The 27,245-nt window shown below is 37.3% G+C and overlaps 3 protein-coding genes across 5 annotated transcripts; 1 reads left to right on the top strand and 2 right to left on the bottom strand.

Annotated features, from left to right (window-relative positions):
• Positions 1 to 1,471: 1,471 nt before the first annotated feature.
• Positions 1,472 to 5,439, top strand: LOC310735976 (uncharacterized protein). 2 transcript variants are annotated; one of them, XR_014536413.1, is made up of 3 exons: positions 1,472 to 3,210; positions 3,790 to 4,269; positions 4,791 to 5,439. XR_014536413.1 is itself a non-coding variant. In XM_083559319.1 (2 exons), exons 1-2 carry the CDS (start codon positions 2,386 to 2,388, stop codon positions 4,189 to 4,191), a joined length of 1,227 nt encoding a protein of 408 aa, XP_083415445.1. In that variant the 5' UTR covers positions 1,472 to 2,385; the 3' UTR covers positions 4,192 to 4,615. The 2 variants fall into 2 exon arrangements, 1 of the variants encoding a protein (XP_083415445.1); XM_083559319.1 differs by lacking the exon at positions 4,791 to 5,439 and having other exon boundaries at positions 3,790 to 4,615.
• Positions 5,440 to 7,310: 1,871 nt separating this feature from the next.
• On the bottom strand, positions 7,311 to 15,427 carry mydgf (myeloid-derived growth factor). Its single transcript, XM_083559471.1, has 6 exons — positions 15,193 to 15,427; positions 14,127 to 14,177; positions 12,163 to 12,224; positions 11,721 to 11,802; positions 9,642 to 9,714; positions 7,311 to 8,005 (listed from the first exon to the last, which is right to left on the bottom strand). Exons 1-6 carry the CDS (start codon positions 15,376 to 15,378, stop codon positions 7,926 to 7,928), a joined length of 534 nt encoding a protein of 177 aa, XP_083415597.1. The 5' UTR covers positions 15,379 to 15,427; the 3' UTR covers positions 7,311 to 7,925.
• A 2,220-nt stretch (positions 15,428 to 17,647) lies between these two features.
• Positions 17,648 to 21,341, bottom strand: mibp (muscle-specific beta 1 integrin binding protein). Of its 2 annotated transcripts, none has more exons than XM_083559431.1 (8): positions 21,186 to 21,341; positions 20,310 to 20,400; positions 19,887 to 19,935; positions 19,515 to 19,689; positions 19,070 to 19,141; positions 18,707 to 18,813; positions 18,539 to 18,624; positions 17,648 to 17,981 (listed from the first exon to the last, which is right to left on the bottom strand). In XM_083559431.1, exons 1-7 carry the CDS (start codon positions 21,209 to 21,211, stop codon positions 18,539 to 18,541), a joined length of 606 nt encoding a protein of 201 aa, XP_083415557.1. In that variant the 5' UTR covers positions 21,212 to 21,341; the 3' UTR covers positions 17,648 to 17,981. The 2 variants fall into 2 exon arrangements, with proteins under 2 accessions (XP_083415557.1, XP_083415558.1); XM_083559432.1 differs by having other exon boundaries at positions 17,648 to 17,978.
• Positions 21,342 to 27,245: the final 5,904 nt, after the last annotated feature.

Here is a 27,245-nt window from a genome sequence, read left to right as displayed (position 1 = left end):
CTGGCTTGGTTCAGCCCTCACTTGCAAAAATGCACATTGCTTTTTTCTTTCTGTTACCATTAAACTGCTGCAATGACAGGCAGAAAGTGTTGTTACCCAACCTCCTTTAAACAGAGGATACAGCTTTCAAACCAGCCCAGGCTTATGCAATCCTATTCATCAGAATTGTTTTTTTTTTTTTTTTTCATCTCATGCACACAGATGAACACACGCCAATACCAGACATTCAGAAATAACGGTACTAAAAAAGAAAACCGTACCAGAGCGACAACTACTAATAAAGTGTTAGTTAAACTAATATAAAAAGGAGCAATAAATACAACTCACGCTTGATTATCCAATTAAATAATAACTGTATCCAAATCCTGGTTAATTATACAACTCTGGGAACATAGCTGTCGAGAGGAAACTGTGTGTGGCAGGCTGTCAGAAAGATTTCCATTGCATGTAAAGAGTACACGCTTGTACAAACTGAATTTGTGATCAAGTACAGTGTAAAGCTTTTCCAGCTATTTCTGGCTCTCGCACGCAGCAAGTGGGTGACGAGTTTGAAGGCTGACTGTTTACAGAATGCAGAGCTTCATTACTCCAGTCCCAAGATGGGCCTTCTGACCCCACCACTGTGACGGTTAACACGACCGAAGAACGGTCTTTTTGAGAGCTTTAAAAACGATCATGTAGAAGAGAGATATTTTTGGAGCTTTTTCTTTTTCAAACAATCTGCTTCAAAATGTTATAAACCGATCAGGCATAACATTATGACCATGTATTTTCAAAACAGCCCTGACCTGTCAAGTATTAATAGCATGAACTTCTTCAGCGGTTTGAGCTACAGGAACTCGTCTGTTGGATCGGACTGCACGGACCAGACTTCGCTCTCCACGTGCATCAATGAGCCTCAGCCGCCAACAACCCTGTCGCCAGTTCACCACTGTTCCTTCTTTGGACTACTTTTGATAGATACTGACCACTGCAGACACTACAGGAACAGCCCACAAGAGCTGCAGTATTGGAGACGCTCTCTGACCCAGTCGTCTAGACGTCATAACTTGTTCAAATCCTTAAATTTTTTCCTGCTTCTAACACATCAACCTTAAGAACAAAATGTTCACTTGATATCCCACCCACTAATAGGTACCATGATCACTTCACCAGCCATAATTTTATAACGTTACACCGGATTGGCGAATAAACGTGAAATTCTCGTGGAACTTACCGTACGTGTTCCACATCGAAGCCTTGCTTTTACTGAATGGTATAAAGTAATCAAGATTTGTACTTGACTTTTTCTCCTCTGGTTTTTACTTGGGCGCAATTAGCACTAGACCGTGACTGAAATGTCAAGAGGCTTAAATGAATAAAAGAATATAAGAAATGGATTTTAATTGAAAATAGAAAACAATTAATGTCTGCTCTTATGGCAATAGTATGTAATTTTGTAAGGTTTTACCGGAAATGTGTTTAAATGTGTAGGAAGAGAAAGATCTAATCTGGCAGGACGTAGATTCATTACTTATTTTAGTACTTTCTTTTATTCCTCATGGAGTACCTGTGTGTGTTTTATCCTTTTGAGAGAGAGAGAGCAAGGATGAGAGAGGCTCCCTCCCAGAGGCTATACCTTCTCAAATCCTAGCTTTAATTGTGGCATATGAAGCGAGGGACAGAGACGATCGGATCAGAGATAAGAGCTGTGAGGCACCGAGACTCCATGCCGATGGTGGATTTCGGGGGGGGGGGGGGACAACGCTGATTGAAGTCGACTAGTTCCTACCAGTGAGTAAGTGAGGGAGAAAGAGAAAGGGGAACAGCCATGAGAAGGAGTGGGAGGAAGAAAGCGCCAGAAAGGGAGTGAGTGCAATGCGTGAGGGGAAGTGAGAAAGAGAGAGAGGGATCGGGGAGGGGGAGAGAAAGAGAGAGAGAGAGAGAGAGAGCAAGCTATGGAGAGACAGAAAGCATGCAACAGCCACTGAACCTGGAAGGCAGGAACAGTGAAGAGGAAGCAGCGGAATACGGAGGCTTTCAGCCAAATGCAGGAGCAATGGAATACGAGCGAAGGCAGTGTGTGCTTGTTCAGGAGGAGGGAGGGAGGCTGTCAACGGTCCAGCAGCAGAGAACAACGTGGGGATAATATCAGAAACAGGCACTGACTGGAAGCAGAGGGAGAGGGTGGGGGAGCCAAGGAACATGCTGACGAAAAAGTTTTAGTCGTCAGGAGGGAGAGAACTTGCATGACAACCCCATCCAGCCAAGAGCGGTGAAGGACAAATCTGTTCCGGAGTCTCAATATGAAGCCTCTCTCCTGTCTCTGTTATGCTCGCTGATACCGGAGAGCTTGGGCGACATACACTTCTACGTCACTTCTGGCTTGTTCAGAAGTAGAACAAGATGGGACACTCTGCAAAGAGCGGGAAGGGATCATTGTTTAGTTCTGAACCCGAGGACTACAACAAGATGGGTTCTCATGGATCTAAGCCGACCCTCCATAATGGATACCGTCACCATTCAAGGTTATCTCTGACCACTCTGAAGTGGCATTCAAAGCTGTTCAGGACTAGCAAGAGCTGTCAAAGTGAGCCTAGTAGTATGAGGTGGCGTAAGTGTCAGGGGCAGGGATTACAACACAACAGCGCCTCTGTGAGGGACCGCTCGAGAGAATGCAGCTTTGTGGAAAACCTCCACCAAACCCAGACACCCCTCCCTTTGAGGAAATGTGCTCTGGATTTGCCGACGCAGTTCATAGGTCAAAGAAACTGTGGAGTGACTGTTTGCGTGGTAGCACAACAATCCGGCTCTGTCAGAGATCTGCAGGCGCCTGGGCAACCCGAGGCCAATGAGCACACCTTTGAAAAACGTCAAACACCTAAAACCAGCTGCAGTAGCCATCCAGTAGACTGTAGTCTAAACAGCACAAGACAGATTACCCCCAACTCAATGGGGCACACAACAGAAGGAAGTGACGGCTACAGGTCCATGCATGAAGTTTTCTTTACTACAGAAGTTCCCCAAAAAGTCACCATCAACCACAAGACATGTCCTAAAGAGGAATCGTCAAAACCGTCAGGCAACAAGGGGCAGCCCCTGAATGAAGACGTTTTCATCTTCAAATCGAAGAAAGCTCAAAGGGTTCTCCAGGAGCAGATTCGTAAAGTAGTTGTGAATCTCGAGGAGGTACTCCGTGGCTTGAAGGAAGTACATTTGGAAATGAAGGAGGTAAAATCTCTCCTTTGTAAAAACAACCTAATAAATAAAAAATATTTACAGATGGGCTCACAGATGTCTTTGATAATGATTAAAGCAGAGATGTTGTACAATTGAGTCTATTCACGATATGCGAGTTGTGAATCACAAAGCTGCATTGTAAAATCCATAAATGTAAGTACTAAACTCCGGGTTTTAAATTACACAATAAAAAAAAAACCTTTCCAGTGTGAAATATCTGAGGGAAAACACAGGGAGTAACATAAAAAAGTAACTACCTGCTCCATTTCTGAGGTGAATGCAGTGCTTGTAAAGGATGCTGTGCTGCACCTTTTTTTATCATCCATTGTCAGCTGTAGCGAATAGAGTGGGGCAGCTGGAAGGCAGGGCGACTGCCTATTTTTAGTTTCCTGCTGCTACGGCCTAATCTCATTTACACAAAAGCATCCCATTGGTGTCCTTGCATGTTATCCATGTGGCAATGATTGTTTGGCTCAAAACTGGTCATGTGTTTAGGGAGCTAAAAAAAATTAAGATAGTTTAAGCAAAGTTGCCATATGATGATGCCAAATGTCTTCCTCTGACACTAAGGTGGTCCAGCAGATTGACCAACTGACCTCCAGAATTGACCTGGGGGAGGAGGACAGTGGAGAAGCTTCTGGATATTGCAGCCCTATTGAAAGCATTTGTGCCCCAGAGGACGTGAAGAAATCCAGGCGGCTTGGAGCATGTTGCAAAGACCAGAAACGGAGTGAAAGCCATTTGAATGTTGATCCACCAGCATACCAAACTGCACTTTCATCTAGAAACAATTCAGGGCGGAAATTCAATCATGGAACTGCAGTGTCCCAAATGATTAAGGGGCCTAAATCAGAAGCGGGTGCACAGTCTAGAAGCCGGAAGCCTCCTCCATACTCCATTATTTGGGGGGCAAATAAAGGAAAAACTCCCCCTTATGCTGGCAGACGAAGACTGCTGTCCACTACTGTGTAATGGGGCACCTGCTTGAGGGCAGCTTGGCAAAGATTACAGTTTGAAGAAGCCTGTATCCAAGGAGACCGGCAGCGTTAAGTAAGTATGTTTGAAGTGTCGCCGCATGCAGTCGACTGATTCAGCACCTCACTATTCAAACAAGATTCACTTTCAGTGCTTGTTAAGTATGCACCATGTTGTGTCTACGTATGTGTCTGTTCAGCTGTGCTGATTCAGGCCCATTTTTGACAATAACAGTCAGATGGCACCTGTAGATTAGTGCCAGTCGACAGTGACATTTTGGGATGAATGTACCTGCAGAATCCCTGCTTATTTTTTTGAGATAGTAGTAATCTGTGACCTGTGAAAGATTTGTATTTCTCTTAGTCGAAGATCTTCTAGTATTGAAAATGACAATCATTAAAGTGGTCTTTGTATTTTAAAAGTATCTCTAGAAACCATTTTATCTTGTATTCTTGTGGATCCAAAACCTGTCTGGTTGTGAAACAGGAATACACCCACGATTGGAATGGCAGTCAATTACAGAGCATCTTCTGCACTCACATTTACATTCTCATTCACATGGTAGCATAACCAATCTGCCTAATGGCATATTTCAGGAGGTGGAAGGGGGAAACCTGGAGAACCAGGATGAAGCATACATGAGCTGGAGTGGAGAAATCTGAACAGACATTAGTGATGGGAAGATCGGATTGAATCTTTCTCGGTCGTTTGTTCCTTTAAATCAGAAATAAAATGTAAAATCGTTTTTGGGAAAAAGTGTCTATGGGAGTCACGTGATAAAGAATAAACTACAAGAGTAAACTACTCATCTCTGTTTCCTGTACGTAACCTCGTGTAGAAAATGAACGGATCACTCTGAGAATACTCGTTTTTCTGAATCACATTAAAGACTTGGAACTAACAGACAGGAGCTCAAGCTTCTGAACTGCTAATTCTGGATCTGTGAGGTAGCAACTCTACCTGCTGTATCGCTATGCCTCCCTTTATAAGCAGTACATTTAACTAATAATGTTGTCATGATTATTCATCTACCCGCTCATAGGAAATAAAGCCTCTCTGGCTGACATTTCCAGTCGAGGTGTGGCCATTATAGACTAAAATAAACCAATATTGCACAATATACCATATTCAGTTGCTATATTTACTTAGTTTTTGTTCTTCCCCTCAGACTATGCATCAAGCACTGTTTATTTTACAATGCTAGAAGCATATATATATATATATATATATATATATATATATATATATATATATATATATATATATATATATATATATATATTCATTAATTGTTAAATCTTTTTCCCTTTTCAATAGAAAAATCAAACACACGAAGTTATTGCTACAATCCCATGGTGCAGAATAAATACATTCATTGCTATGCACTTACAAAGTACAAGAGTACTCTGAACTATTAAACAGCTTTATTACAAGTCACTCACTCATCTGAAATCAGTCCTCTTCAGTCAAGCACTCAGAGCCCAGCTGGATATTTCAGGCTGAAACGCTGCTTCTAAAGATTAATTGATTAATGTGAACACCTGGAGGAACACCAAGATGGCAGCGGTTTGGCTCACAAAAACCCACAGGGGAAGAGGAATAATGGATGTGCTATTGTACAGAACACAGTTATATGCACAAACTTTTTGCTGACGTGAGTAGAAAAACCTCATACCCCGGAACAGATAAATGAAACCACAAACAAAATAACAGAACTGTATGTGAGCACTGCTTGCAATATGAATGAGCAGTCCATCATCAGCAGGCATGAGGACATTTTAAGGGATGGTTGAGTAGTACCATAATTTAGAATGAAAGAACCATAATAGCTGATAGTTATTACAATTAGTAATAACTATCACTAGGAACGTGGTACAGGAAACAATCCGGGGTATTTTGGTGTGCTGCCACTCTAAAGTGGATTATTTTCCAATAACAGCAAACTCCAATGTGTTCCTCTTATAATTGTCACAAAGATTATTTATCACCACTTCATTTTTTTTATGTTCTATATAACCAGACGTTTTCCCGACAGTCTCTCTCTCATTTCAAATTCAATTGCATTTTATTTGTAAAGCACCTTTACCAATGGACATTGTCCCAAAGCAGAAATGCATAGATTGCAAATATAAATCATATGGTCTTAAAGGTGTCTTTAAAAGTTTTACCTTTCAAGAGCAAGGAAACACTTCCTGAAAAGATATGCGGATGAAACTTTGGGAGGAACCACTCAAAATGGAACCTCATCCCCATATGGGTGACACCAAATGTCCATTCACTCATTGTTGCTGTTATCACTGATGGACACTTGATCGCAAAACTGTTCTTGGTGATTTCTTTCTGGTCTTGATGTTAACAAGACCTTATATGTATACATATATATGCATATATGGGTGTGTGGGTGGACATATACATATATAAATTAGGGCGGTCAATCAATTTAAATATTTAATTGCGATTAATCGCATGAGTTAACTCATGATTAATCGCAACTTAATCGCATTTTCATTTGTTAAAAGCATAATTTGAGCACATTCCACAAATTGTGATGTCTAGACGACTGGGTCAGCTACAAAACTGCATGTCTTGTGGGATGTTCCTCTGCAGTTGTCAAAGTGGTCCAAGGAAGGAACAGTGGGGAACCGGCGACAATTAATGCTGTTGATGGGTCATGTCTGTTTTGGCAGCTAAAGGAACTGACACAATATTAGACAGATGGTCATAAATTTAGTGTAGATCAGTGTATAGCGGTGCTTCATTTATTTATTTCAAGTACCATCAAATTTTATGTCTAAAAGAATTATGGTGGCAATTACCATTTTTTAATCTTTAAATACTATTCCACATTGTTGCTCCATTTCATGGATCTCAATCACAATCTCTAGTTTAATCAGGGCTATAACATTAACCTTGCCCTCAACACACCTTCCTCTGCAGTAGTACCTCTTAAGCGGAAGATCGTAAGGACGCACCTTCCCTTCACTTTGCCTGAACCACCATAACAGCAAAGGGCTCTATGTATTATAGTGTTGTTTGTATGATGCCCAGTGTCTGCTTGGAGTATATGTTTTGAGTCTAGTTAACTCTAGAACCGCATTAAAAAGATGTCATTAGGCTTAAGTTTTACCACCACCTTTATTATACAGAGTCTTGGCGTAACGTGACCTTTGGAGGAGAAAAGCCTGGGCGAGATTTTAAAAAATCAGCTTTTTGTTTTTGCTGAAAAACTTTTCAAATGTTCAAGTATGCTTGAATTTATTTGCCAAAATCTGACAGATCTTCCATCAAAAATGGGATTTGTAATCTGGTAGAGTAGCAACATGAACACTTTGACCACAAACTTCTGCTGGATGTTACAATCCACAATGAACTTATTTATTAAAACCTGTTTCCACTGTTACACCGGATCATGATAATCGAAAATCTAAATAATGTGTCAAAGTGTGGTAGAAAAGTAGATCCTCTTGATTCTTTTTATCCCTTTCAGGCACAGGTGGATGATGCTAAAGCTTGTTTTTGAAAAGTGGAAGAATCCAACAACGGGAGGAAGAAAAAAAAGAAAGAAAAAAAAAAAAAAAAAAAAAAAAAACTCTTCTTCTGGCGAAATCTCCGTTGCGCAATGATGTCAGAGAACAAAGTTCAGTAACAAAGCCTCCGGGACTGTAGCCACAGCCATCTATTTATTCCCCCTGCTTTTTTTTTTTAGGATAAGCATCTCAGAGTTCATCCAATCAGAGTTCGTCATGACGTGTCCTACCGATGATGGTCAGTTTGGAGAGTTCAGCCCGGAATTTTCCATCTTTGTGAGTCACTGAAGGAAACAGAAAAAATTAAATAAAAAAACACGACTCAGCAGGCACTGCTATTTCAGATACTCTTAAGGTTCAGTACAGGTTACCAGATGTTTATGAGCTCAAATCCCAGGACTACCAGTGAGTCTTTTTGTCAGGTGCTTGAGAAAGACTTGCTCATCACATCTGTATGACTGGATTGATTTCAGTTTCACTTGTGTAATTACACTTTGTATTAAAATGTGTGCGCTTGAATGAATAAACGGAGATGTGAAACTCTCTGCAATTACATACGTCACAAACGACAGCTCTGAGGATCAAAATGCCTCTATCAGAGATATAATCATAGTGTCAGAAGCGAGAAATAATGAAAGCCGCGTCGCAGAGCAGTTTCAGCATCCAGATTTTGCCGAGTGACAGTCAACAAGGGACCATAAAACACGACCACCAAATAACATCAATACAGGTCACTTTCTGTTAATTACTTGATGTCCCTGGCAATTATATACACCAGAGGGACAAATGTTTTGAGACTTTGCCAGGCATATGTAGGTCTTTCCCAAAAAAAAAAAATGCCACAAAATTGGAGGCACACAATTGTATACAGTGTCTCTGAATGCAGTAGTAGGAAACTGTGCCTTCAATTGAACTTGGAGATTCAAACCTGTTTCAGGATGACAATGCCTCTGTGCACAAAGCAAGCTCCATCCAGATATGCTTTACATGGGATTTTAAGGGCTGTAGCTATCGATTATTCGAGTATCGTGTATTCTAACGATTATTCGAGCGAGTAATCGAGTAATCGGATAAGAAGTACTTTTTCTTTATTAAAAGAGCAATACTAAATATACAAGAGAAAATAAGACGGTTCTCTTAAAATATACATTTCATTGCTGAAATTGCATACGAGAATATTTGTGAAAACTCAAACTAAACCCAAACATTGGAAACGTTGATTTTTTTTTTTTTTGCCTGAATCCTACGGAAGCTCATTTTCGCAACATAAAAAAAAGCGTTTGCCTAATTCCGACTTTTTTTTCCCTCACAATTCAGACTTTATTTCTCGTAATTCTGATTTTATTTATCGTAAAACTTTCGACATTTCCGGTGCATTCGGTTGTTGTCGGCCTGAAGTTTGAAGCTTTTGGTGTACGATCTTGTTCCGTCTGCTTCAGAGCTGATTTTTAGACAGAGTTCTGTCCAAGGGATCGTAGGCTTATTAAAGGCTGATTGTAGCCCGTTTGATTTTCAATGTGTAAAGCTTACTGACACTACAGAAGGCGTGACACTGCCTGATTGGCATAAATAAAATAACAAAAATCGGAATTGCGAGAAAAAAAATGAGGGGAATTAGGCAAACTTTTTTTTATGTGGCAGAAACATGCTTCCACATGAATCTTCTTCTTGCTTCTTGCTGTGTTCTCCTGGACACTCCTAGGATATGTAGAAATTAGGATTGAGTACTAAACCAATTCCCTATTTAGTAATTACAAACTGACAGGGAGTTTCCTAGTCTGAGGTCGCAGTACAGGTTTACAATTAACCGATTATATAATACATAATAAACAAGATTCCACCCTTGTTGACTCAGGACCTCGTGTCGGTCGGCATGATCAGGATGTACAGTAATTACCGGTCAAGTCAAGGTCTACTCACCTGTGGAGTCACCAATGATATACTCTTCTGCTTTCAGAGCCACATCCTTTAAACCTCCGACAGCTGCCTGAGACTAAAAGAGGACAGAGACAGAGACAGAGAGAGAGAGAGAGAGAGAGAGAGGAGAAGATAGGAAGTCTTATAGTTCGAATGTTCACTTATTATTATATTATTCTTTTTGATCCAGACTTTTTTTTTTTTTTAGCAGGGAAGCTTGGGGCATTGAAAAAAAAAAGCTGTTATTTGATTTCTTATCAGAATGATTTTTTTTTTTTTTTGAGGAGACTTTATTCTGAACCAGCACCAAAGACAAGACTGCAGCTGTTTGATCTGATGACAGGACTAGGAGACGAATGAAGGGATGACACAGCCAAGCTCAAATCTTCCTCTATTATATAGTCTCTTGGCCAGGACATGTTTGAGATAAAAATTTCGCTTTATGTCGAAACAAATAGGTTAAAGCAGGTATTTAAAAAAAAAAAAAAAGAAAAAAAAAGAATCAAAGTTAAAGCATAATAAAACTCTTGAAGTGACCTAGAACACTTAACTAACATAAACAATAAGGGTCGTCCTGGAAGTGACGTCCAGAAGAACTTGATTTGCAGCTTGATTGTAAGAGTCAAAAGGAAATGAAGTCAAAGCTGATAATATATTGCATGTTGAGTTGGTAGAGTAGGAATTGAGATATACAGTAATAGCTCTGTACTTGTCGGGTACGGAAACGTTATGACAACCGGAAAATGTGCTGCTCGACGCCTGCTCGGATCTCGACACCGACTATCGTGATGAAACTCGCGAGGGCTTTAGGAGCCTCATGCTAGCTCGCGAACAGTGCCATAGCTTGTTCTCTTTTAAGTAAGTGTTCTCTTTTGTGCTTTCTGTGCATTTAAAGCCTAAATCATGGGTCCTTAAGTGATTAAAAATTGGCTTTATGCATTTTCTTCATTCCTTATACAAAAAAAGATGTAATACTTGTTCTGTACTCGTCAGTTACAGCTCTCATCACGAGTTTCGGACTTTGGATGGGAGAGTCACAAGTTCAAATTCCAGCGCTCAATCCTGGGCCCCTAAGCAAGGCCCTTAACCCCATAGCTGCTCAGTTGTAAAAATTAATTAAATGTAAGTCGCTCTGGAACTGCTCAGTCGTGAGTGGCTCTGGATAAGGGCATCTGCCAAATGCCTTAAATGTAAATGGAGGATAAGCTGAAGAAAAAAAAGCACAAGTCTTGTCAGATTGAAAGGTTACCCAACCTAAAGCTTCAATCAAGCTCAATGGTTTCAGATGTCGGATACTAATTAGAAGATTCTACTCTAATTTTATATATAGAACGTTGAATTCGTGTTTGCTATTAAAATAATTGAGTGATTTAGTCAAGTCAAGTCAAGTCTTTGTCAAGATTTATTGTCAGAACTTCAGGCGTTTCATATTAATTCAATTCCATTTTATCTGTATATCGTTGTAACAGACATTGTCTCGAAGCAGCTTTACAGAAATATTCATGATTTGAAAGTAATCGATCCAAATGGGACCAGCTGTTTATTTAAAAAAAAAAAAAAGCTACAATAGCTGAGACTTGGTGCACAATGTGTTGAGGTTGAGCTCAGCGTTTAGTTGTCGTTTCGTTTTAGGTCCTCTGAGGGCTTTGCCTTTTATGGAATTCAATTTATGACACCAAAAGAAAGCTGCACCATGAGCATGTTTGGCAGGGGGGGTGACCCGGTGGCTACAGCCATTGCCCCTCTGCCCTCATCGGATGAGGTGCCCCCCTCGATCAAAAAATCTACAATAAAGTCTGAAATTATTACAGTGTGCAGTCTTTTCTTTTAATTGTATATTTATAACAACTGGATAATTGGTATTAACAAGCACCCACCCTCTTAGTGCACCGTCCTAATGATTGCTCATCCATGGCCGATCGGCATTTATCAGCATCCGCACATTTAATGTGAAGAAAATAACATTTATGGAGACTTCTGTAAATCTTTACCAAAGTGGATAATTGTTACGAGTGCTTGAGTCTGATTTTGTTACACGCCTTCGTCTTGAGATTTTGGCGGCGAAAAAAATATCATACTCACGTATGCACTGGCGTATTCAATCTTCGCTCCTTTAATCTCGGCTTTGAACTGTGTAAAAAACAGGTAGGATTTCCCCTGGGGCCTTTGATTTAAAAAAAAAAAAACACAAAGCGGGAGAAAAATCAATCATATTTCCTTCATCTCACCTTCACAGGATGCATGACAAGGTATGGAAACCAAAAACAAAAGACTCAAGATGTCAACAAGCCTGTGCCTACATCACATCATATCACAGACAGAATCAAAAACCTGAGGTAATTAATGGAGCCAGACACCTGATGCTAATTATCCTCTTTTGGAATACATACAAATAGCAATTTTTTTTGCATAATGTTCATTAATATATGTGGGGGCATTTTCAAAATAAACCGTTACTGTATACGAGAACAACTCGGACCAAGTACACCGGACATTCAAGCAGAATGAGATTCGTGAGTCTTACCTCCATACTGAGCAAGAGAAGAGCCTGTCATCATCACTCAAACCCACACTCATCTGCCATTGCTGCAAAACAAACACACACAGAATCTTTAATATCACACACTTTTTAGTCCCTGAGGTAATAATTCAGTATATCAGTTTGGACAAAGGTATGTGGACACCCCACAACAAGATCTGTATGTGCTCCTTTTTGAACATTCCATTCCGAATTTGCTGTTACAATAAACTCCACACTTCTGGGAAGATTTGTGGAGGTTCGTTCAGCCACAAACGTGTTAGTAAAGTCAGGTACAGATGTCAGTGTTTTCCAATTCATCCTGCTCAATAAGGTTGAGGGTCTGAGCTCTATAGCAGGAGATCTTTCAATCCAACCTATGTAAAGGATATCTTTATGGAACAGGCGAGTTGACATTATTGAGTATATCGGCAAAAACAAGCCTAACGAGCGTGCGGATACATTACGTGATGAAGCGTCGTAGGTTTGATTATGAAATAATGATTTCATTTGCGTGGTATTAGCAAATAGCTTATATTCTAATTAACTGATTACATGGAGAGTCAGTAAGAATTTGACTCCTAAGATGATTCACACATCATTCTTTGTGAACAAACCACCACACAGGATATGATGAGTCAGCTGTCCAGGTAGACCTTGAAGTACTTGCACAATAAACACACTCAGCAAAATATCATCTAATTATAGCTATCGATAAAATCCAAAAAAAAAAAAAGGATTGAGATTTTTTGGGTCAACATCACACACCCTGGGGTATTCTCATGCTGGAACAGGTTCGGGTCTCACAGCTCAAGTAGATGGAAAATGTAATGCTCCCGCATCCAAAAACGTCCTGTAGACTTGTGAGCCTTCAGCTATGTGGTAACAGTTTGGAGAAGAAGCACTGACTGAAAAGTCAGGTGTCCCAATACTTTTGTCAATATATGATAAGTGCAATTTATTCTCTACACCACATTGTTTTGATTTTTCTGAAATGCTGATATGTTTCTAGGAAATTCCCTGGGAATAGAGGAGCATGAAATTCGAAGCCATGTGGTGAGAACGTTTATGGCTCGGATTTTTGTTTGTTTGTTTTCTTTTTCAAATACAGACAACACGTCAACAATAAAACAAAAACACGCATATCGTATTTTTCTTTTTCTGCCCCTGAAATTCCCCCTACACTGCTGGTTCATGAGTCAGGGACTCGGTAAGAAAAGTGCAAAAACATGCAGATGTCCTTCACCGGATGTCGAACCAGCAAAGCGTTTCAGCAGAGAGAACTGAACGTACAAAAAGAAATACCATGGAAGAACCGTAGTCTGCTTTATAGCAATAAATTTAATATTGCTTTGCGTAAAGACGTTTATAAATAGACAGATGGAAAATTCAAGTTCAAATGAATACATAAATAATTTGGTTTCATCTGTTTGGAGTCTCTCGGAGTTATAAGTGGGAACATAACGTGACAGTAACAGTCACACCAGCTGATTAAAGACTTTCAGTTGAGCAGCCCTGCTGGCCATGCAGACTTCATCAGTTCTACTTTACGCTACACTGGTTTTAAAGGGGAATACAGAAGGCCGTTTGTGTCAAACCTGAATAAATAATTTCTGAGCAAGGCAAGTCTGCCATCTACCAACCACATGATCACTTTTTTTGTCCTGACACATTTACTACAACAGCGATCGTGCCAATTTGCTCCACCAGACTGCAGCATGGTGTCAGTCTCACCCTGTCACAGGTACAAATCGCAGCACGGGTTCATTATATCAGGTCGATATGGTCAAAATGTCTACAAAAAATTATCATCACGTCGGGTTTCTGATTCACAGCCCTAAGGTTGACAGATTGGTAGATTAGATACTCTTAACTTGTGACATGTCCTAACATCTCATCGAAAAATGTGTTCTGCTCTCATTGGGTAAGGTATCTCAGCAGATGTTTGCATACCACCACATCTGTCTCACCTCATTGGTTCCTCCTTGAGACGCATAGGTGAAGGTGCATTCATACTCTTTCTGTAAAATAAACAAAAACAGATTTTTTTCAAATATTGGACAACATTTTGTATTCAGAAACACAAGTGACAGCACGGAAATAAAGAGAGCATGAATTGTTTTAATTATGTTTTTAAATAAACATTAATTAATTTAATTCCCATAAAAGCTCTTGGAAGACTTCCGGGGCGTTTCGGACCAATCAGATTAAACCCTCTCATACGGGTATTTAGACTTCTTACAACTTCAACAAAAGGTCTATTCTTGTTATTCTTATTATCCCTGCATTATTGCTTTTAACATTTTCGAGTCTAAATTTTCTGTAGACATCATCTACTTATTTAACATAATACAAATTATTAACATTAACAAATGTTATAATGCATTATATCCATTCGCGCAAAGCTCGCATGGCTGACGAGCAGCGGGGCAACATGGGAAGTGTAGTTTGTAGGCGACACCGGCGTTCAAATAAGTCGCAAAAAATGACCCTAAGACGCATAATTCGATTTCGAAAGTTTTTAAAAACATAGCATAGCGACAATACGTTTCATAGTAAGACATAACATCTGTAACAAATCAATCAATCGCGGTATCTTTAAAAAAAACACGAACTACAAAAATGGAAAATTTACTTCCGCATAGTGTTGAATTGGTGGGCGAGTCTCGAAGTCCCGCCTCCCGACCAATCAGAAGCTGACTTGTGGCAAGGCGCGGACCACGTGACATGCTTTTCCAAGACATGACACGCCATCCGTCTAATATTTCAGAAAGTACTCTTTTTTTTGAGGATATAAGGTTTAATATTGTGTTAAAATGTTGAAAAACTACCGAATTAAGTATATTTTAACGCAAAAAAAAAACTATTAAATGCAACGTTATACCAAGTGCACTGATTTGGTTTGGTTGCTATATGAGTAATATAAAGTGCTCTGTTTTATCGCAGTATTAGGGATTTTGTGTGCTACAGGGAAATTAATATTTATAAAAAAAAATACACCAGCAGTAATTATAAAACTCACTACAGCTTACTTACAATTTTCTCCGAAAATGAATGCACCACACCTCCGGGTTTAACGTTAAACTCCACCGTTTTTGCGTTTTCACTAGATGTGTTAGCAGCCACCAGCACAGAAAATATAACTGCCCAAAAAGAAACAGCTGAAGAAATAGAACTGAAATCCATATCTGTACCCAGAATGTAGCCAGACAAAGCTCTCATACTATTATAAACGTGAACCGTGTTGTTTTTTTTGCCTACCTGTATTCATGTAAGCCCCGCCTCCTGTGCTCCGATTTGCTACCGGTGTCACGAGGTCTCTAAAAACGAAAGTGTTTCGTTTTTCCTGAAATCTTCAAAATATTATGCATTATAATTTTTATTCATATTTCATAATTTATATTAAATTATAATTATTTATAACATAATGTATATAAACATTTATATTTACATTAAAATATATACGTATATATGTTTACACAAGATGGGTTTATCGTTAAAAAGGTTTTTTTGTTTCAGTAACATTAGGTAAAATACTTTTTCTAGCACCATCTACTGGTCAGAGGAGAAACTGCAAGATAACATAATCATATTGTAAACAATTCTATGGCATTTATTGCACCACTTTCCCACTTATTTATTGTAGTTCATTTCCCACTATTTAGAAGTACTAGAGACTAGTTTTATTTAATTTATTTTTCATGAACAGTGTATTAAAGGTCACTGTGAGCTCTGTATTCTTAGTTGGTGTGTCGTGTGTAGAGTAACCAATAAATGAGTTCTACTTCAAAAAATGTCCACTGATATTAGATGGTTGTCTATTAACTATATTACCAACTGATGTTTAAATCTATGTAAAAAAAATAATAAAATCCATAAATTATTTCATTCATTAATATTTATATCAGTACCTATGTATCGGGCATCAGGTAATAATGTAGAATTGCCACGAGAGGGAGCCAAGTAAGAGAAAATGCGCCCTCTAAAAATTACAACGAATAAATAAATAATTTATAGTTTTCGGTATATATGTAATTACGCCGCTCAGTGGCTACTCACCACACGACACATAACACATCTTGTTGGAGATTCTAGTTTGCACACTATATGGAGCAAAACTATTGGGACAACTGACTTTCCAGCTGTATGTGGTTCTTCTCTAAACTTGTTAGCACAAGTAGGAAGCAAAACAACTGTATAGAATGTCATTGGATGTGGTTGCATGAAATGTGCACAAACTCAGCTGCATGAAGATACACTTTCCATGGGTTGGAGTGGAAGATCTCCTGCTAAAGAGCACTGACCCGTAACTCTGTTGAACAACTTTGGGATTAATTCGAAGGCTGACTGCACCCCAGGCCTCCTCACCTCCATCAGTACCTGACTTTACTAACATCCTTGTCGATAAATTAATATCCACAAACACTCCAAAATCTAGTGGAACATTTTTTTTTTTTTTTTTTTTAGAAAAGTGGAGCTTAATATAACAGCAAATGGGGACTAATTGTAGAATGGGATGTTTGTATATATATATATATATATATATATATATATATATATACACACATACATACACACACACACCAATCTTATGCTCAGGTGTCCACATTTTTTGTTTTTTTATAAATATCAAGCTACCCAGCAAACACAAATTATCCTTTTTTCATATATATTTACTTTGTCACTCTTGTGACTGTATTATAGATTCATAATGATGGATTTAACCAACTGTGTCCATGATGAAACACGCTCTTATGAGGACCATCCAAGCAAAAGAAGACCAAGAACTACCTCTGCTGCAGAGAAAAAGTTTATTGGAATAACCAATTTTTTAGGTTGGAAATGCAGACTAAATAAATTGAGCATAAATTATCAGATGAAAAGAGTAGTCATATTTAGAGTATTTCTATCTCTCTCTCTGCTTAATGCATCATACCAAAAATACCCAAGGCTGTAGCTGCTGCCAAACATGCTTTTTTTATTTGGTAAAATGTAGACATTTCTTACATTTAGTTTTTACTTTGTCATTATGGGGTACCAAGTGTAAATTAATAATAAATATTTAATTTATTGCATTGACAATTCTATAAATAATTGTATCATGATGCAACATAAATTGATACACATGTACACATATGTACATGCCATAACACGTATATTTGTAAATATTTCATAAGTAACTGCAGTGATGGATTATGTCTAGGCAAGGCAGGAAGCTCCAACAATAAATACAAGCCCTATGTAAGGAATAAATGTCTTTTCCCTCATAAAATATAGAACATTAATAAAAGCTAGAAAAGGGTTAGAGGACATCTGCAGTCCATCAACACAAATGAGAATCTTTTTATTTATCATTGGGCACCACATAGGGGTGTTTTCTATACTACAACATGGTCAGAACTATAATAAATGTAACTAAGTATTGGGTGAAAATTATAAGCACCCATATGCAGGTTTTATACCTTGTATAAAAATAACAACCAACTACTGATGAGCAGGTAACAGCAGGACATTTATTTGGAAATTCATTAGAGTGGTCTGTATGAAAGGCACAGAATCCTCAAAAGGAAACCATTAAGACCAAAAAACCCCCAAAGATTTACCCAAATAAAAAAAAATAAAAAAATAAAAAAAATCACAAAAACTCACAAATAAAGAGAGATAAGTTAACACTCCATTATATTTACAATTCCATTTGTTTTCAAACAAAAAGGGAGGAGGGTCCAAAAAAAAAAAAGGACTTCTTCATGGTGTTGGGGATGGTTGGAGGTGTATGGGGCTATTCACAATTGTATACATTGGCACTCCTGGCCAGGATGCTGCTGCTGAAAGAAAAGAAAAAAAAAAAAAAAAAAAAAAAAGTCAAATGTTAACCAAAGGACTCTGAAAAGCCCAATCATAATAACAAAGGCAGCCTAAAGCGTTCGAGTGGGGTTAGGTGTCATGGCCTATTGTTTTTTCAGAGGTACAGAGTAAATGAGCCAAACGCAACTGCTCAATGTAACGCAAAAACAGACCCAAGTTTAAGAATAAGTCACATTATTCACTTTTCTTTCCTTTGTCCTTATAATGGTTTCTTACTTAAACAAGGTCACATTGAGTTACCCTATTAGTTTTAATATTTGGTAAAGAAATAGACTTCTGAGGGGGTAAATTTTTCAAGTTGATATAATTAGTGATAAAGTGAATGATGTAACCACAAAAACATTTTAAATGAATTATCAGGGAATTAAAAACCTTTAGGATTAGGACTAATAAGATTTAAAGATAGCTACATAGATACGTTTAATATTTACAGCAGGGATGTTTTAGATTGTTTAGGTCATTTCATTGTATTCACTTTAATGATTCTTTGACGACACTGAAATCACTTCTTCCTTACCTATAAATGATTCAAAAGTGTATTGTGAAGGTCTTCATACACCTGCTGGTAGATTTCGTCTTTTGATTTCAAGCCATCCAGGTGTTCTAGTGCATAATGAGAAAACTTGAGTTAGAATCTGTATTGTAGCAAATTATTTAATATATTGTAGAGGGAAAGTACACAAACCAATTGGCAAAAGGCTTTCCACCATCTCTGCTCTGTGTTTCAGGTACATGGGCCACACGTGACCATCAAACAGGCCTGGAGGGTCAGGGACAATGTACTGTCTTGAACTATGGATGAGAAAGTGGTGTTTAGATGAACACTTGGAATTAGTTCACGAGTTCAAGCATTACAGAGTTACACGACTAATTATAATACAAGAATGGATCCAATTTGAGGAAAGGTTTAAGACCATGGTTCTCATTTGGTTCTGATCTGCACATCAAATCCAGTGTTGTCAGTTTTAATTTATTTTCATCTTTTATCATTAATACTGAAAGTCCAGAGCACTTCTATACTAATAAACTTATAAAAGTGTAAACTTACCCTCTTCTTTTCTTGCATTCTTCATAAGAGACAGTGATGTAGTAACACTTGTCAAACACGTCCATCAGGGGTCTGTTCAAAGAAACCAGGACACAACTCCTTAATGTTTATCAGCATCACACAGTTGTATGAAAGATGTTAAGTTCAGGAACAAGAAAACTAAATGTCAGATATCACGTGGAAAAAAAAAAAAGGTACACGCAGTTCAGAAGCACAGGCGGTTCATAAAACTCCTGAGACAACCCGATATCGCCTTATCAGTAAGTCTGCAGAGACGGGTCACGTGACCTGCCCAAGACGCTACTCATTATGCACTCTATGACCCTCCCCAGCTAAGTTCATTACACCACATGACCCATGGACAGATACTGTTCCAAGAAGATAATCTCTCATTAACTAAAATTTCCCTACCCATATACACTAAGTACAGTTACATAACACTCACTTGTAATTATAAAGGAGAAACCCCTCCACAATAAGGATGTGGGTTTCGTCCTCTGGAGACCCAATTTCCGCCACCGGGCTCACAGAGATGCCGTGAGAGCGTGCAAACTTGACCGGGTTTTCCACCCAACCTTTGATTGTGTTCACCATGGCTTCCATATCCAGTGCAGTGATCACTATACAGAAAAAAAACAAAGATGATCAAACGGAGCGATAAAGGCAAAATGTTTGAATTTTCTTGAAACACTGCACACAAATGCAGGGGAAATGGATTGGGGAGTGGGGGTGGTAAATACATTTGCAGATGACTGTTAAGGACAGTGTCTACAGTGAAAGGAGTTATTGGTCGCCTACGGCCAAATCTCTTTCTTACCATCCCACTGTTTAAAGCCGTCCTCTCCGACCTCTATCTGATCCGGTGGCTGAAATAACAGTGACCAATAAAACACCGCCTCAAAGTGATCTACTAGATCTGATCACATTGTTAGCACAAATATGTACTGTCCTAGGTACATTCGCATGACTAGCTTTCCATTCAAGTTATTGGAAATAGTCACATACCACATCTAATATATCCTAATGTTGGGTTGAAATGTACAACTATGAGCAAATGATTAATAGTTTTCTCTTTTTATTAAAAGGAGGAAAACCAGTTATAGAGACAGAAAATGTTTGTTTCAAAGGCTTTGTCATTCATAAACAATACTGCTTTGCTTTTTAGGTTTTAATTCATCTTAACTAAATTGAAGAAAGAGAAAATATTAAAAAAAATATAAAAATAAAAAAGTTTACTCACCTTGAAAAAGTCATCTTGATGTACCACACAACAGTTAGGTAAGGCTTTGACTAACCTATTAGTCAGTGTGGTTTTTCCACCATTTGTCACACTATAGAGAGAAAAAAAAATGGTTTAATTGGAAAAGCAATTGATTAAAGTGATATTAATTCAATCTGGTGATGTAATTGTAAGTAATACTAGCTAACACACCTGTGCTAGCATGCTACCTTTCAAAATAAAGTAACTTGGCGGGAAGAATCCAAAAAGCTTATCCTATACAAGCCAAATTTCTATATCTTTATAAGGATATACTCCATAATTATCCCAACTTGCAATATTAACATAATTTCAAAATGTTTTACGTGCAGAAATGATTTTTATCGAATTATTTTGACTAGTAAACCAACGAACAGCTGCACACAACTAAAATATGGCTGACAAGCCATAAACAAAACATCCTTCACTCTTCACTCACTAATGAATATATAAGCAAAAATTTGGAAAAAAATAAGTTAATTTATATAAATAACCTAAACAATTTTCCAATTTTACGCGAAAATTCGTTTATTTCGTTTTTCTTAACGGTTTATTTGGTCGGTTGACCTCGCGCTGCGTCCTTTGCGCGCGCTGTGCTTTTTAAATCTCCCGCTTAAAATCACTTCCTCCACCTCCGTGCGCGCGCCACTCAGCACCTCACACTTGCAAACGCCGTTAAACTTTGTTTTTACAATATATAACAATATACATTTTTACAACATCCATTACATTCTCTCGAAACATTTTTGGGCATGTCTATTCAAAGTTCTACAGAATAAAACTCTGACAGTTTTATCCTGTGAATAAAAATAAACTTTAAAATGAATTTTAAGCTATGAAACATTTCACGACACTCACCCTCCGATTCCTATAATGAATTTCATCTTTATCCGGGTTGTCTTCTTCAAGAAATATAAAAGACGATTCCTAATATGTTTAAAATAAACTGAAGGTACCCAAGATCCTCTGTCCAAGGCAGTCTGCAGTACTTCTATACCATATGGCGAGAAGAGCATCCTTTATGTGCGTCACTTAGAGACACGCCCCTCTAGAATTGACTAATAAGATGCGAGAGGGGCGTGGTTTGGGGGTAGGAAACCATCCACAGACCAACCATCTGAGGACCACGATCCAAGAGGTCTGTTGAGGAGATTAGCAAGTGTTATCACAGGTAAATGGGGTTAAACATGGTACACACAGTTATAGAGAAATAGAACAGGACAGAAAGAATGCTGTAGGAAACGAGCTGTTCAAAATGGTTGGGTTTCATAAGTCCAGCAGATATTCTTTTAAGCATTCGGAGCCAGTAATGCAATATTTACATAACTGAACACACTTTATACACCTGCAATATGTATATACACCTTATACACCTCCAATATGTACATAAACCTTATACACCTCCAATATGCACATACACCTTATACACCTCCAATATGTACATACACCTTCAATATGTACATAAACCTTATACACCTCCAATATGCACATACACCTTATACACCTCCAATATGTACATGCACCTTCAATATGTACATAAACCTTATACACCTCCAATATGTACATACACCTTCAATATGTACATAAACCTTATACACCTCCAATTGTACATACACCTTCAATATGTAAATACACCTTATACAACTCCAATATGTACATACACCTTCAATATGTACATAAACCTTATACACCTTCAATATGTACATAGACCTTATATCCCTCCAATATGCACATACACCTTATACATCTCCAATATGTACATACACCTTCAATATGTACATACACCTTATGCATCTTCAATATGTACATACACCTTCAATATGTACATACACCTTATACACCTCCAATATGTACATACACCTTATACACCTTCAATATGTGCATACACCTTATACACCTCCAATATGTACATACACTTTATGCACCTTCAATATGTACATACACCTTATACATCTTATACACCTTAAATATGTACATACACCTTCAATATGTACATAAACCTTATACACCTCCAATATGTACATACACCTTCAATATGTACATAAACCTTATACACCTCCAATTGTACATACACCTTCAATATGTACATACACCTTATACAACTCCAATATGTACATACACCTTCAATATGTACATAAACCTTATACACCTTCAATATGTACATACACCTTATACCCCTCCAATATGCACATACACCTTATACATCTCCAATATGTACATACACCTTTAATATGTACATACACCTTATGCATCTCCAATATGTACATACACCTTCAATATGTACATACACCTTATACACCTCCAATATGTACATACACCTTATACACCTTCAATATGTTCATACACCTTATACACCTCCAATATGTTCATACACTTTATACACCTTCAATATGTACATACACCTTATACATCTTATACACCTTAAATATGTACATACACCTTATACACCTCTAATATGTACATACACCTTCAATATGTACATAAACCTTATACACCTCCAATATGTACATACACCTTCAATATGTACATAAACCTTATACACCTCCAATATGTACATAAACCTTCTACACCTCCAATATGTACATACAACTTATATAACTGCAATATGTTTTATATTATTCAACATAATTTAAGATTATTCACCTCCTATATGTACATACAGCTTTAATATGTACATACCCCTTATACACATTATAGACCAGCAATATTTTTATACACCTTATATAAATGCAATATGTACATACAAATTATACACATTATAGAACTGCAGTATGTTTATACACAGTATACAACTCATACACCTGCAATATGTAAACCTGTTATATTTTTATACACTTTATACACCTCTAATATGTACATACAGCTTTAATATGTACATACCCCTTATACACTTTATAGACCAGCAATATGTTCACACACTGTATATACCCTATACACCTGCAATATGTACATAAAGCTGTAATATTCTTATACAGTTTATTTACATCTAATATGCACTATATGCACATACACTGCATTTACACCTTATACACCTCATATACTGCCAATATGTACATACAAGTTATACACCTTATACACTTGCAATATTTATATATATATATATATATATATATATATATATATATATATATATATATATATATATATATATATATATCTGCAAGGTCCCCTGGTGGTCTAGTGGTTAAGATGCAGCGCTCCCACCGCTGCGACCCGGGTTCGATTCCCGGTCAGGGAACCATCCCCAGCCACTCTTAGTGCCGGTCCCAAGCCCGGATAAATTGGGGAGGGTTGCGTTAGGAAGGGCATCCAGCGTAAAACATGTGCCAAATCAAACGTGCGGAGGATCCGCTGTGGCGACCCCTAACGGGAGAAGCCGAAAAGAAACTTTATAATTTATATATATATCTGCAATTTTTTATACACCTTATATACCCAGAGGCTGCAATATATACATGCAACTGAGGGATGAGGCCCTTATTGAGATACCTACAGTAGCAGGTTGGCAGTACTGAATTTTTAACTCAAGGGCGCTTAACTGTGTAACTCAACTGTGACACACTTCCAATGAGTTTTAGCTCATATGAAGGGTGTGAAGGCATTGAGATAAGGGTGTTCATATACTCATGTAGGCCTCTAAACATTGCATATCAATATATTGTTCAACATATATGTCATCACCCTTATCCTCATATCAAATATCTAAAAATCCACTGTATTTCTATCTACAACATTTACAACTCACTTCAAAATATTACTCTGAACACACTTTCAGATATTATAGTCTTTTCTGCATAAATGTGTGAATCAATTTCGTTCTTGAAACATCATTTTCATGAGTCTTCTATAAGACATTTCCACAACATTCGGTCAGTGTTGTCATCTAAAAAAACATTAAACCCTTGAACATGTCAAATGTTCAAGAGGAAATTATGCAAATCATCTAAATTTGCCGAATTTTCCTTAGAAGGTCTTCATGCCATTAGCGGAGATGATATTTAACCACATTTTCTGTGTTTGCTTGTTTCTTTGTGTTAAAATTAAAATTTGTTACTCATTCAAGAGCAAAATGAAGCCATTTTCAGCATAGAATCAAATGAGAGATTATGAATACCTGCACTGTTTTTTACGTTCCAACAATGAAAAATAAGTTTTTTAAAATTCTGAAGGACAAGCGATATCAATCAAGCCATTCCTGACTGAAAACAAGGGTAGTGTTTCTATCATTACATTTCAGGCCCTAGATAGTTGTGTTTAATTGGGTGTACATGTCTTCTGTGTATGTAGGTGAAAGGCAGGGAGAATGAAAAGTCTATTTATGCCGGGACATGTGATGTGATTTGGGTACGTGCTGAAGTAGCTTGCGTCAAAGCATGCGATCAAGTGTTTATGTAGTCACAGGTATGTAGTAGTGAATGTTCCTCATGACCACCTTTTTACTCTTTACATATGCACTGCCTGAGCTTGTGTTATTGAAGCATATTTACTAATGATACGTTTTCTACAACTCTTCAAAAACAATAAAAAAACTTCTACTTCTATTAAAAAGGAAGGAACGTATATTTTATATGTGAATAAATGCAAATTTTGTTTTGTCTGTTAGTATTGTCTGTGGGAAATATTCTTCAAAAATATTGAAAATAAATATCTTTAATTGTACTTGATAAAATGGTGAATGATTTAGAAGATCATAGAAGATGCCACCTTGACAAAAAAAATTAAATATGTATAAAAAAAATTTTTATTCCAATGAAAGTATGTACTGACATCACAGGAGCCACTGATAATGTAGTTGTCATGTAATTTAATAACAGAAAATATACAGTGCCTGCCATGTGTGAAAACCTTTAGTCTTGTATGTTTTTGAGACACATGCATGTTTCTTCCTATGCAACAAACTGCAAATATACACAAGAATTGGACAGTAAATGACTGCAAGAAAGTTCTGTAGACAGATGAGTTTGACATTTTTGTCTCAAACAGAAGATCTTATGTAAGACAGAAACCTGGAGAGATGATAGAAAAATCTCACCCCCACAGTCAAACATGAAGATGGAAGCTTAATGGTTTGGGGTTGTTAGGAGCAGGGAAGGTTGGAGATCTATTCCAGGTGAAAAAAATCCTGAACCAACATGGCCACCATTTCATACTTCAACGCTATGCAATTCAATATGGAACGCAGCTCATTGGAACCGACTTCACCATACAAGAGGACAATGAGCCAAAGTGTAAGTCCATGCTCTGTAAGTGTTATTTAAAGAGCAAACAATCAGCTGGAGTGTTATCGATCATGGAATGGCCTGCCCAGTCACTGCACTTAAATACTACTAAACTGCTCTTTGATGAACTCAAAGTCAGAAAGAAATATCCAACTAGTGAAGAACACATTTGACAAGTTTGAGTATTTTACAATTAATGCTAAAGGCGAATTTTTCAATGAAAATAATGCGCATTGTGGGAGTAATGGACACCGTTAATCAATATGCACAATGTAAATGGAATACAAACAACAGGGATGAAAAATTATTGAATTATTATGCAGGTCATTTAAGCTTAATGTTAATGTTTCATGTTTTTAAAATTGTGATCCTTCATTCTGAAGACACAATAAATCCCCAAAAAACAAAAAAAATCCAAATCAGGTTACAGAATATAACTGCAATCTAAACCGTTTTAATAATGATTAATAATGTTTCCACAGTTCCTCTTAAGAACTATGAGGAGAACTTTTGTCCGATCTAATGAAGGTTTTATATGCTTAATCAAGATCAATTATACTCCTGACAAAAAAATAAATAAAAAATTTAGACCTGGCAGAAAGTGTAGCACTTGGATTAATGCACTCATTCTAATAATTACTCATTACATTTTTAATTATATGTATGTATAAAATATGAAAGGAGTATCCAGTGTCAGTGTTTTGTTACATTCAGAGTTGCAACTTGAAGTTTTCCAATATCTTCAGGACAGTGGAGTTTGCAATTTCTTGGTAGCAGGACAAGCATCTTCAGGGTCTTCAGTGACATCAAGCTAACAAAGGAAAAAGACGACTATAGCTGCCTATAACATAAGTGAGAATTTGTTTATTGAATATTCCACAAAACTAAATAGAACTGTAAATGGATAAAAAGTATGACATCGCTTTAGCAAATTACTGTAGTGTAGGAGGAACACAACCTGTAGAAAATACTCACCCTGTGTTTAGTTTTAGAAGACAGTTCATGAGATGTTATACAACACCTCCAGCTCATTATAGTAGCCAAAAAGGTGTATTTAGGGCTGTGTACACATTTCATACAGGCATTCATAGGGAATAATATAATCAAATGATCTGCAGCTAATTTTTAAGTGTGACGTACCTCAGTGAACTTCAAGAATGTTGCTGCAGTGATCATGATTGGCTCATTTAACGAACAGCCAAACAAACCTGTATTAGTAAATCAGTAAACTGGATTCACAGGTCAGACAGGATCCATAGGAAGTTTGCATGGCCAGAATGAACCTGAACCCACTAAGGCCTCTCCAATGGTTTCATCTTTAAATACATTTGTCTTAAAAACAATTTACAAATGAAGGCAGAAAAAAACAAAACATTTCATTGTTTCATGGCAGAAATGCATGAAATGAGCCAGTGTTGTTCATATAGTGCTGTTTAATTCGGACATTTTGACATTCAAAACTTATGGCAACATAAAATTTCCACTGAACAAAATCTCTGACCAGACATGTTCTCCTGCAAGTATTGATTTGTAATTCTGCTGAACCTAAAAAAAAAAAGTCATTAACTGACCACAATACTGTTGTTGCGAAAGAAAGCATTCAAAACATATATATATATATATATATATATATATATATATATATATATATATATATATATATATATATATATATATATATATATATATATATATATAA

The sequence above is a fragment of the Silurus aristotelis genome (genome assembly GCF_946808225.1).
Source record: "Silurus aristotelis genome assembly, chromosome: 13".
In the NCBI taxonomy this organism is placed as follows: domain Eukaryota; kingdom Metazoa; phylum Chordata; class Actinopteri; order Siluriformes; family Siluridae; genus Silurus; species Silurus aristotelis.
Note: the sequence above shows the minus strand (reverse complement) of the source record. Positions and strands in the feature narration are given on the sequence as shown.

Coding starts and splice junctions, on each gene's coding strand:
- mibp (XM_083559431.1), bottom strand. CDS start 21,211: ATGAAATTCATTATAGGAATCGGAGG. Junction 19,690..19,886: donor CGGCTTTAAACAGTGGGATG/GTAAGAAAGAGA, acceptor TTTTCTGTATAG/TGATCACTGCACTGGATATG. Junction 18,625..18,706: donor GGAAAGCCTTTTGCCAATTG/GTTTGTGTACTT, acceptor ATTATGCACTAG/AACACCTGGATGGCTTGAAA.
- mydgf (XM_083559471.1), bottom strand. CDS start 15,378: ATGAGAGCTTTGTCTGGCTACATTCTGGGTACAGATATGGATTTCAGT. Junction 11,803..12,162: donor TTCTCTTGCTCAGTATGGAG/GTAAGACTCACG, acceptor TTTAAATCAAAG/GCCCCAGGGGAAATCCTACC. Junction 9,715..11,720: donor TTGAATACGCCAGTGCATAC/GTGAGTATGATA, acceptor GTCCTCTTTTAG/TCTCAGGCAGCTGTCGGAGG.
- LOC310735976 (XM_083559319.1), top strand. CDS start 2,386: ATGGGACACTCTGCAAAGAGCGGGAAGGGATCATTGTTTAGTTCTGAA. Junction 3,211..3,789: donor TACATTTGGAAATGAAGGAG/GTAAAATCTCTC, acceptor TCTGACACTAAG/GTGGTCCAGCAGATTGACCA.